This window comes from Juglans microcarpa x Juglans regia, chromosome 4D, assembly GCF_004785595.1.
Source record: "Juglans microcarpa x Juglans regia isolate MS1-56 chromosome 4D, Jm3101_v1.0, whole genome shotgun sequence".
In the NCBI taxonomy this organism is placed as follows: Eukaryota; Viridiplantae; Streptophyta; class Magnoliopsida; order Fagales; family Juglandaceae; genus Juglans; species Juglans microcarpa x Juglans regia.
The window spans coordinates 18,961,287-18,974,250 of NC_054600.1; the positions used below are offsets into that span (position 1 = coordinate 18,961,287).

A 12,964-nucleotide genomic window follows, 5' to 3' on the forward strand; every position below is an offset into this window, starting at 1 on the left:
TTCCTAGGCCTCCATATATTCACCATTCTGATCATGAGCGTGCGGGTCATGTAATTAGCTCACACTGCCGCCCAGAAATCTGTTGCCACTACACAGTACATAGACAGACATTCAGCACACAACCAGTGATCTCAGAACGCTAGAACAAGTTCAATCCAAAGCTCTCACTTTCAATTCCAAGTTTTCACTCCAAGGTCTCTCGTTTTCATTTCAGAAATGGATTGATTCAGATCTCTCGGTAGTTCTTGCCCAATTTGGCATGTCATTAACTGCCCAAAATATCGACAAAAACAGGACTAATATATGGTACAAGACTCAGTACTTCTAATAAAAGCAATATTATAATTCTTTTTTTTTTTTTTTTTTTTAAATTTTCGCCCCCTCTTTTGAATAAGGTTACCAGGCTATTTTCTCGTGAAGAATCTGAATCTACGATATCTGCAGCAAAAAGTCTAATATGTTATTCATACAACTGCAGGCAAATATGCTGCGTTGTTGTATGAGAGGCAGGGCAGTGCATTGTAGAAAGAATCATAATGTACAAAGAGAACACTTTCAAGTTACCACTTCTGACTCTGAGGCCACAGCTAATGATAGTGACTGAGGAGAACCAAATTGCCACGACTCGAAAAGATCTACACTGTAGAAAGGTAACATCATGAAAATCACCACAGGCTGTTTTCCTCTCTGTCTCTCTTTGAAAGACAGAGAGCAACCTAACAGCATAGAAAGATTTAAACCGACAAACATAACTACAAACACCCACTTGTATTCAGAAGCAACATTTAGTTGTGATTCTTGAAGCTTCCAGCTACATCTTTTCCAGTTTCAACAGTCTCCGAACCATCTACGCTGAATATTTAAGGCCAAAAATACATTACAGGAGGCAGATATAACAAATGAAATGGATGATGCATTAGACTGAGACATTGAACGTTTGATTCTTAGGGGTTGTGAAAAAACAAAAACCTTTATACAAACATTATAGGAGAACTAGCAGACTCTGTCCAAGCACTGCCTGCAACCTAATTGAGACACAAAATCATAAGTTTTAGGAATGTACATCAGGGAATTTTTTTTTTTTTTTTTTTAATGAAATACAAGGTTAGAAACACCAATTATTTCAATGGAACAACTGCTTAATTTTGTTCTTCTTCTCCTGTCCTGCCAATAGCAATAAATCCGATCAATATTATGGCATGTTGACATGTGCAAAGACCAAAACTACACAAAATGAGAGGTTAACCAAGCTATCAAGAAAATGTTCATTGAGGCCGTGAATGGAAGAGGAAGGAGTTCCAATGCACAAGAAGTCCAGCTGTTCTACTTTGGGCTTGAGCCTAAGTGACCTAAGCGATCAGTCAAGACATTAACATCTTCATCCTCATCTCCTTCATCACCCGCTATGCCTATTTCTTCCTCAAAAGCCTCGCTGAACAATTCTTCCCAAAATCCCTCGTCAAGTTCTCTATCCCCACCATCCAGTGGTTCTAGCTCCTCCTTCCCATCCTTTTGCTCCTTTCTCGCCTTACCCAGACCTTGCATTTCCAATGCAAGTGCTTCAAGCTCCGATACTTCAAACACATATTCCCCCAATTCAAGTGGCTCAAGTTTAATGGGTTTTGATCTTTCACGGTCACTCTGCCATAATTGCCTGCCACCATTACAAGTAGGTCCTTGATCGATTGGCCTCCTCCTTTTCTTGGTCATGGCTTCTTCTAGCTCCTTTCTCTTCTCCTTCTGTTGGACTAATTGCTGGATAAAGATTGGGTTTTGCATTGCTCTAGCTAAAAAGGACATCATTTGCTGTTGCTTCATTTCTGTCCCCTGTAACCTTTGTTCCATTACTTGAAGGCAAGCTCTAGTATTCTGTTGCTGCTGCCTAAGCTTCACTAGTTCCATCAGTAGTACGTGCTTGTCACGCTTCAGAAGGTCGATTTCTCCGTCCACTCCAAACCGGCCGACCTCAACACAGGGACCCAGAGCTTGCTGAAGAGGGAAAGGTTGAGAAGTTGCCTTTCGTCTCTTGATGTTCCTTAGAAGCTGTTTCTGGCCCCTCAGAAAACCTCCGTTGGCAAACTCCCATCTATCTGGATCAATCTTTCTAAAGCCCTGGAAATATTAAATCCCGTATTCAGTATTGCCAAAAACAGAAAAATATTAATAATAAATTTCCAATCATATTCAGAATTCCATTTTCTATTGGGACAGCCTTCCTATTTTCTGCTAGTGGTAGGTAAGATTAATTTTTTATGTGCCGCACATGGTAAAACAGTAGAGACAGACCAAAGTGGAATTGAAAAAATTTCACATCCGAATCCCCAAAAAAAAAAAAAAAAAAAAGAAGAGAGAGAAAGAAAGCCACCAAGATAAGAAAGTAAAGCATAAGTGGGAAGAAAATTGCGGCTTGTAATGCGAAGCTACTAAGCAAAACAGGACAACTGAACGAGGGTACCGATTGAACATTCTCGCGTGCGCACAGAGAGAGAGAGAGAGAGAGAGAGAGAGAGAGATCCTTGAAAAGAATACTCTTGAAGAGAATACCGTCGTTTACCTCAGCCGTTGAAGAGGATACTTACATAAGTATTGAGCTGCCTGACAAAGCTTGAGAAATTGTTGTGCTTGAAGTATCTTGGGAGGAGATGTGTAGAGAATGAATGAGGATCCCACACAACAAAGCTGCTGCCTCCCCTGCTCCAGGAAACTATGTGATTATTGGTTAGGTCATCCACCATGTCAAAGGTCTTCGTGAGAAATGGCGGAGGTCCTATGTCATAAAGCCCCTCCTTCGGCTGTGGTGGAGGCGTCCCTGGCGGGTCTCCACCGGGCTGTGATGAACTCGATCCCGGAGTAACTTCCTTCAATGGGTAAAACGAATTCATTGCTAAAACTATTTCACTGCCCTCTTCTTCTTTCTGGGTCAGTAATATTAACTTGCTTCCGATTGAGTTATCACGAAAAAAATTTGAAACTAGCAGCGACTAAGCTAGAAAAGAAGTCAAAAGAAAGATAGTAGAAATGGGTTAGTGTTGAAAAGCAAGAAGAGTAAAGAGCTAAAACAGTAATGCCCAGTTGCCGAAACAGAGTAGACCTGAAAAAAAGTTAACAAGTTAAAAAGAAACTGAAGAAACAGGAATTTGGAGCAGAACCCAACCGAGAATCATTCGCAGACATGAATACAAGATAGGGGGATCACGAAGAGAGCGTTGAAATTTCTCTTTTTTTTTTTTATCAGAGCCGAGCCAGATACTCTGTTATTCTTCTTGAGAAGAAAGTTGTCCAGAAAGATAGTTACATGATGAAAGGAGGAAGCTTTGTGACACATGCGATGCGCAAAAAAGGATCTAAATTAAAAGTGTTTTATGGGTATAAATAGAGGAAAATGCAATAAGAAACTTCTAGACCTATTGGGCAACTTGCAATTTGTTTTATATGATTTAGGTAGGCCTGTCTTGGTTTGGCAAAGCCTTGCTAAGAAAGTTCTAGACCTCTTGGCCAAGCAACTTGCCATTTGTTTTCATATTATAATCATTTTTTTATAATTTATTTCAGGTAGGCCTATCTTTCTCTTTTTGGGACGGAGAAGGTGGTCCTTGGGAAGGTTCTGGAAGTTATGCAAGGGTATGGGATAGTGATGGTAACAGTATTAGAGACGTCATGGGTTACCATACAACCCTTACAAAAAAAAAAAAAAAAATAGATTTTTATAATTATTTTACTATTTATTTTCAATCAATCAATTCAATCATATTATTTTATTTAGAATAAATTTTTAAGTAATTCTAAATTAAATTTACAGTGTAAAAGTTGGTATAATCTTTTTAAATTTTAAATAACTTTTTAAAAAGTTATAAAAATTATAAAGGTGCAAAAAATGCTAAGATAAACCACGTGGACAAGTTTGTTTTCCCACATTCCTAAATCAAATCAAAATAAGGCACAGGGAGTCATCAATTTTAGCAAAATATCTCAAGTGGGCACATGTGGCAACCAATCCACATGACATGTGTGCCAAAGGTGATCTTCCCACTTTTCAAGTCCACTTTCTCTCGATTAAGGTGGCGCTCAACTAAATTGACACGTGTATATATAAAAAAATAAACTGAATAGCTCTTACCCCAAAAAATTAGAGCACAAAAAAAATAAATTTAGAATATATATACTTTCATACGAGGCATACATACATGTATAAATAAATGTGTGACACGTCAGCTTTCTCGTTGTACGATAAAAGTGGATAACCTTTTTTATATTGCCTGTTGCGACTGGAATTATACCAGTAAAATAATGAATGATGATAGAGTTATTATTATTATTTTATTTATTTGTTTATTTTTTTAAAATTTTAAATTTATTTAATAATTAAAGAATTAATTACTAATAAAATTATATATATATTTTTAATTTTTTTTAATGATTAAAGATGTTAAAAAATACTTGAAATGAAATGTTAAAAAAATAAAAAACTTCAAATATACTATAAATAATAAATGGATAATAAGAAAATAGTAACCCTACCACTACTCAAGAAATAATATATATAAGCTACAATTCTTTTATAAAAAAAATTGAATTCTATTAAAAAATACCACATCAATTAATTTTTTTTCATGTTTCGAAAAAGATGGGTCAACTATTAAAAAATAATTTTTTTCATGTAAATCTTGTATTTATTCATTTTTTTTAAAAGGATTGAACAGAGTTTGTGCACTGCACCACTGCAAATATCATTTCTCTTAATTTATATGTCATCTTAACCGGAAGAGGAACTGAATAATTTCCTTTAATGAAAATATCTTAAAAATTAAATTTTTATAATTTTTGAAAATCTTGAGGCTTAAGTAGTTTTGTTCATAATATTAATAAGAGAAGTGCTACAACTATAAATAAATTGTATAAAAATAAATCTACAAATTGACATAACTTTATATGATATGTTAAATCTACTTAATAAGTATAACGTACCACATCAATCCATGTCAATTCGTAAGTTTGTTAAGATTTCTTTATGATTAAAATATTTTTCTATTAACAAAGGACTATTAATATTGTATCTGAAAAAGAAAATTATTAAGATTATTAAGATTTTCATTCATTTTAATGGTCCGATATTTACTAAAATGAAAATTATTCATTGTTTAATTTGTAAACTGAAACTATTACTTATTCAGCATGTAGATTACGTATAGATTAGAGTTACAAAGTGTATTTAAAAAAAAAAAAAAAAAAAAAAGTTGAATCTGAAAAATCTGACAATTAAAGTGAGGCTATTTCACTTTCCTACGGGATTCTCACCCTGTAATCCATACTTACATAACCGCGCCAATTCTCAGAGAAAGTGATTTTCGCGATGGAAATTTGTTTTAAAATATGAGAAAATAGTTTATTAGGAGTATAACTGATCTAGTTCGATTTTGGATAAAATTTAAGATTAAGTAGACTTGCATCGATTTTGTATTTTTCAAAACGGATTACTCTCCTAAATTGGTACTTCCAATTTTATCCATTTCCAGTCCGGTCCGGTCCGGTCTCATTTTTTAAAAATGTAAAAAACATATAATAAAATATTATTTCTTATGATAAAATATTATTAATAATTTAATATATATATATTATGTTTAAAACATATAATCAATTAAATTTTCATCTTTAAGATTAAAATTTTATTTTATAAATTATAATAAAATTATCTTATATATAATTATATTAATAACATATGATCAAATAAATTACAAATGCTCATATTTAAGATTAACATTTTATGTTATAATTTATAAATTATAATATGAAATTATTTCATATATAATATATAATTATATATTATATATAAAAATTTAATATATAATTAAAACTTATATATATATAAATATTTTGTATAATATATAAAATTAATTTATATATATATTTTTCCAACCGGTTTGGACTGTTTTCCAGTTTCTAAGTTTAAATTTACACTCCTATTAGTTATAAATGAATTATACAAAATTAATATCATAAATTGATGTAGTTTGATGTAGGGCTGTACAAGAAACTGAGAAACTGACCTAGATCGACTCAGACCGGCCGTCGGAGCTCAGAACCGGCCGAAATCTGTGGAGAACCGGTCGACGTGCGGCAAAAAATAGTGTAAACCGATATCGGCCGGTTCGGCGTCGGTTCGAACCTACTTCAAATCGATAAATTGGCCGATTAAAAAAATGTTATTTTTTTTATATATTTTGTACTTAAAACGACGCAATTCCGTTAAGTAGAACGACATCGTTTTAAGTCTGTAGTTGTGTTTTTAACACAACTGAAACGGCGTCGTTTTATTCATAACGTATTAAAAAAAAATTAAGTAGAACGACGCCGTTTGGTTTAGACCAAACATCGTTGTTTTGAAATTAGGTCGTCTTCTTCCCAATGACGCGATCTCATTTCTCATCCACTCTCTCTCTCTCCTCTGCGACACTCTCTCTCTACTCTCTCAGACGAAACTCGCTGATGAACCGACCGTGAACCGCCAGAGAACTACCAGTGTCGAGACGGCCGGTGTTTCTTCTTCCCATCGATCAGTTTCGGCCGGTTTCCTCTCTCAAAAATGAAGTATTGGTTGGCGTCGATTTTACCCCAAAATTGCGTCTATGGAGTCGGTTTTCACCCCTAGTTTGATGTGATACGCCAAATTATAAAGTTACTTTTATTATAAAATAGATCTAACAAATCACATGATACATCGTCAATTTATAAAATTATTTTTATATAATTTTTTTATAACTAGAATATTTCTCACATTTAAAAATATAAATAGAGGAGATATCTCTCGAGTCTTTCCACTTAAAATATTAGTTCTCTACTACTACAAAACTTTTGCCAATTTTGGACCTTTGTAGGATAAGTCTTTTTCGCAAGAGGAATTACATTTTGTCATTGCAATCAAAAGATTTAACTAATTTAAAATAAATAAATAAAATGTCAGTATTGGACGAGCCATTACTCGAACATTTTGATTATTAGTTATAGTAACTCAACAATACGTCTTCAACTGTAGTTTTAGGCATCATTTTTTAAATCTTATTTCCTCTCTCTCTATCTTCAAGATTTTTTATTAAAATTATGAAAAAAAAATGATATATTAATAGTATAGATAAAATAATGACCCAACCAATGTGGGGTGTATTTCATATAGATTAAGCAAAGTAATAAAAGTGAGTATTTTATCTAGATTTGACTATAACTCTGCTCAAATCCAATACCAATGTCCGAATACTAGTATTGGTTTAACTAAATTTTAGTTCAAGAGGCAACTTTAGCTATTTTATCTGATCAATTTTGGGTATGTTTAGTAGGGGTGCTACCCATACCATATGGTGTGGGGCCACCCCCTCCTTGCATGGGCTGGGGGTGGGGTTGACGGGGGTGGAGTTTTAGCCCATGGCACCTGCCCCCATGGTGGGGGTGCGGGGTACCCCTATCCGTCTGCCCCCCACCCCCAAATGGGCCATGAGTCTAGAAGCTGTTTCTAGGCCATTTTGGGCCCATCAATAAATAAATAAAAAATGTATAATAATTAAATAATAATAAACAATGCATTAAATTTACAATTAAAAATAATAAAAATTAAGAGAAAATGAAATACTAATAATACTCCTAAGTCCTAACTCCTAAGCTATTACAATTTACAATAATATAATTTATAATAAAAATATAATAACTAAACTATTACAATAATACAAATTAAGAGAAAACAATTACAAAATTACAAATATAAAAAGGACATTGTATCAATATTACAAAGAACTGAATATGTAAAATCTAAATACAATTGAACATAAATCATAAAAGTGAGCTATTTGAACTTTGACTTTGATATTTGGGGTGGGTGGCCAAGGGTGAAAATAGAATTTAGTACTGCCTACTGTGAATCGTGCGATCATAAAGTCTGAAATATTAACAATTGAATAGGAAGATAAATTAGAATTATGAACAATAAACAAAAGTTAAAATTATAAAGAACCATTGGAATAAAAAAATTACAAATTAAAATTTGACTAACAAAGATAAGATGGGATCAAGATACGACATTGAGAATATATCATTTGGATTTCAACTTGGAATTAGGATTAAGGTTTGAGGTGCACATATGACAATAAGGTTATAAAAATAATTAGATACCAAAAATTATATAAATAAAAAAAATTAAGGGACAATACAAACTCTACAAGCCTATGGCAAATGGCAATGGTGAGTTGGGATTCAATATGGTGAAGTCATACTACAATGGAGGTAGACGTCGTATCATGCATGGCTACAACAATTAAATTTAAAATTAATATTGATGAAATGAATATAAATAATGAATCAACGATTACCATATCCAGGCTGATCACCACCCTCCTTCTCGTTGGCCTTATTAAAGTCAAGAATATTCGAAACATGAATTTGAGTCATTTTGTTCCAATTCTGCGTGCAAATCAATGCCTCTATAGTGGTAGGAGACAAAGAACTCCGGAATGGATCCAATATGCGCCATTCGGTATTAAATGTCGACTTTGAGGCTGCGGTGCTAATAGGAATGACCAAAATACTGCAGACTATCTCTCCAAGAACGTGATACTTCACGTCATTGGTCTTCTATCAAGCTAATATATCAAACTCTTCCGTATATAAGAGAAGATCCCTTGCCAAATATCGGTCTACTTTTGACTTCGCCTTTGTAGATTGACATACTAGTTGGGGGTTCTATGAAAGACTTTGTGCCCACACCAACCTAAACTTTTTCCCCGCCCTAGCTTCTGGAGGAAGCAATGGGGTAGGTGCAAGTGTAGGTGCGCTACCACCCCTGATCACGATAAACTTATCAAACAATCTACCAAGGTTGTCTCTAACTATTTCCCTAATAAGCTCAGCCCATGCAGCCTCGTGCACAAGTTTCAAACCATATATCATGCCATTAATCTTTAGCTGGGGTCAAGAACAACAACCAAATAACGCAAAAGATTTTGCCTACTCAAATCTCTCCAATATTTGTCATATTTGATCCTCATCATCAATGTCATCTCCCGCATCCTAGTATGGTCACTCATACACATCTCATCCAATTATTCTTTCACCCTAAATATTTTGTTGAGTGAACTTATTAGATGCATGGTACAAAGAATTAGATATTTTCAATGTCACATCGTAGAAAAGCCTTAAAAAATCTACAAGGATAACAATCAGCTCCCAATCATCATCAATAAGCTTTCCTAAGCCTCCGTGCTCATCAAAATATCTGACATATTGAATTTCTTGGTCACCCACTAATTCAAAAGCTGGCTTATATTCTTGGGCTACCTCCAACATCAAGAAGGTTGAGTTCTATCTTGTAGAAACATCAGTACAAAGGGACTTCTTGGATGTTATGCCCACATTCCTTACAACAACTTTGAATTTCTCCAATCTAGCAGGAGAATATCTCACAAATCTCACAGTCATTTTGACGTTTGCAACCAAGTCATCAACATCTTTCAAGCCCTTAGACACAATTAAATTCAAAATGTGTGCAGCACATTTAATATGCAAACAATCACCACCCAAGATTGTCTTATTTTCCTCTATAAGATAGGTCTTAAGATATCACAATGCAACATCGTTAGATAAGACATTATCAACTATAACTGTCAAAACCCGTGCCAACCCGTACTCATTTATTGCTGCTTCCAAGACCTTCCCAATCGTCTCACCCTTGTGATTAGAAATTTGATAAAACTTCACAATTTTTTTTATGTAATGTCCAATCACAATAAATGAAATGCACAGTCAAAGACATGTAATTAAACTTTTGGATGGATGTCCAAATATCGGTAGTGAGGCAAACAACTTGACCTGTCAATTGGTCCCTCAACAAATCCTTCTCCTTTTGGTAATGTTTTTAAATATCATTTGACACAATGTGGCGAGAAGAAATATTAAACCTAGGTTCTAAGCAACTGGAATATTCTTAGAACTATCTCCCTTCCACAAATTAAAAAAGTAGGTTGTCCATGATAACCGTATGAGCTAACTTTCTTCTATACTTATTGGGGTCATACTTAGTATATCCCTTCATCGTAAAACTCCACTACTCCCATCCGCTATTTTTTTTTAATCCAATCTCTAGTCTAAATTGACTATTCTCTTGTAAGGATCTCAATATTGGGATCACCACCCTCTAATTTGATAAATTGAGATCAAATTATGAAAACATGTTTTTTGCTTTGCGTGGGGCCAAGCTTGGGGCAGGGAAAGGTTCCGTGGAGTTAGGACTAGGGTCTGTAGGGTTAGTGCCAAGTGTAGGGTTTGGTGTTGGGGCAAGCCCAGTAGAGGTAGGACAACTATCACTAAAATCTGAGGGAGTAGAAGAATACATTCTCCAAAACAAGCAATAAATGTGAAATTAGAACAAAAACATGCCACTAACACCAACAATCAATATATATGGATCAACAATCAAAACATGCCAGTAACATCAACAATCTCGTGAATTAATTAGATTAATGGTCTAAAAACAAACTGCATTCTACTACTTATAGAAATCTTTTCTTGATTGGAATAGCTTTTTGATCTTCATTGTGTATATATATGCATTGTTTTTAGTACTATTGCAACTTTTTTTACAACTATTCTAAAGAGCCATTATCTTCAACTTGTTTATTTGTATATCATTATAAGTGTTGTGTATGTATTTGCACACAAAAATCAGAAATAATCAACAGACATAATTAGTATTCATAATTAAACATCACATATCATTTATATTATTCTCTTTAGGAGTGTGCATCCGGATCAATTTTTTTCCAGTCCGGTCCAGAACCTGGAAATCCGGGCAGTTATCCGCTGGATTACACCCGAGTTGGTGAGAAGAATCTGGATCCGGTTCTGTGACCCGATTATCCGTAACTGGGTCATTTAAAAAAAAAAATCCCCCCACACTACACTGCAAAATCCCTAACTTTCGAATCCCTTCTGCCTTTCCGAATCCCTTCTGCCTACTCTCTTCGACGTAGGCGTCTCTTCTCCTTTCCGAATCCATTTTGTCATCTGTCTTTGACGCAGACGTCTCTTCTGCTAAATCCATTTGTCTTTCGAAGTCCTTTACAGTTTGAGCATTTGGGAGAGAGACACAGAGGCTACCATCCAACATTTCTGAAGTCTAAGCTCGTAAGGTATATTTCTCAAGCCCTTCTCTACTCTGTTAGTTTTTGTATGACATGGTCATCTCTCTTTCTCTACTTTGTTGGTTTCTATAAATGATGGGTTTTGGGATTTTTTATTATGAGTGTTGGGGTTTTTTTTTGTAAACGATGGGTGTTTTGGAATTTTTGTGTTTTAGGATTTTATTGTATTTTTGGGTGTTTTAGGGTTTGGTTGTAAATGATGGGACAGTCCCATTGGGACCAAGTTATGAAGGAGAGAATAAGAGGGGCTTTTTTTTCTTATGTATGATATGAGTGGTTGTTTCAGATGGGGAGGGTTTGTTTATGGTTTTGGGGAATTAACCAAGGATTTTGTTTCATGTTCTCCCATTTTCAGACTTTCAGTAGACTTGTATCAATTAAAATGAATTTTTCAATGGGTATAACTCTATTTCTGCTATAGAACACTCTACTAGTTGTTTTATTAATTTATACATTATTATAAGGGGTATTGCTAGTGTACATGAGATTGATGTAATTATTAAATTACATCAATTATTTAGTCTTAATTTCGAAGTAGAAGAAGTGTCTTTCCCATATTGATACTCATTGTTGTAGATATTTGGTTGGTAATTAAAACATTTATATGGTCCATTAATAGTTCAGTGGCAAGCTTGACAGTTTAGATTATGATTGGTATTTTGCTCTTAAACATATTCTTGTAGATCTCTCGATTTGGTATCCTTCTTGTATTAAATTCTTGTTTAGATTATGATTGGTTTTTTTTTCCTTTTTCTCTTCTGCGTTTTCTTCTTTGCTTTCCTCTTTCTTTTCCCACTCATTGTTTTCCTTTAGCATAAAGTAAATGGAATAACTAATGTCTTTACATCGAGTACTTTGGTCCTAGCTTACATGACTACATTGGTTCTGGTTTTTGTACAATTTTAGATCACAAAAAGTATAAAATGTGAAGAAAATTATAGTACAAAAGATTTGTTTAATTGGCCAAGCTTGTTTGATATTTGCTGTCATTGTTGGTTCTTATTATATTTGTTGAAGCATGTGCCTTATTTTTTATGTTTAAAACAGATGGAAGATAGTTTTAGTGGTAGCGTTGGTGGATCAGAGCCTATTTCATTGGACATGGAGAAAAATACTAGTCCTTTAGTACCTTCCTATATGAATACCCAAAACCCTACACCATCTCTCCCTCCAAAGTCAAAAGAGCCAAGAAGGCTACGAATCAATCTCATGTATGAGATCATTTTACAAGGGTTGAACCTGTTGATCCCATTGCACCTAAAGCTCAATGCAATTATTGCTTTAAGATTTATGGATGTCATTATAAAAATGATACTTTATCAATGTTACACCACTTAAGATATGCTTGTCCGAACTCTCCGATTAGAGAGAATAAAAATCTTGGGAAGGATAAATCACCATCACACACTGGAATTAGAATGGATGGTAAATGATCTAGTCCTTAAGTGTTAAGACAATATGATCGTGAAAAATTAAAAGCAATGATTTCCAATTTGTTTATCCAGTGTGAATTGCCATTCAAGTTTATAGAGCATTCGACATTTGTTAAACTTTTGGGTTATTTAGAGTCTAGACACACCTTGCCATCCCGAACCACCTTCCAAAAAGAGTGTATTAGTTTATATAAGGAGGAGAAGCAAAGGTTGAAGGCATTGTTGAGTAGTCAAAGAGTTTGTTTGACCACCGATATATGGACATCGGTGCAAAACAAGAATTATATTTGTGTTACATGCCATTATATTGATCAAAGTTGAGTATTACACAAGAAAATTATAATATTTTTCAAG

The 12,964-nt window shown here is 34.1% G+C and overlaps 1 protein-coding gene across 1 annotated transcript; it reads right to left on the reverse strand.

Annotated features, from left to right (window-relative positions):
* Positions 1-893: 893 nt before the first annotated feature.
* Positions 894-3,349, reverse strand: LOC121260050 (heat stress transcription factor A-2e-like). Its single transcript, XM_041161903.1, has 2 exons — positions 2,580-3,349; positions 894-2,112 (listed from the first exon to the last, which is right to left on the reverse strand). Exons 1-2 carry the CDS (start codon positions 2,880-2,882, stop codon positions 1,324-1,326), a joined length of 1,092 nt encoding a protein of 363 aa, XP_041017837.1. The 5' UTR covers positions 2,883-3,349; the 3' UTR covers positions 894-1,323.
* Positions 3,350-12,964: the final 9,615 nt, after the last annotated feature.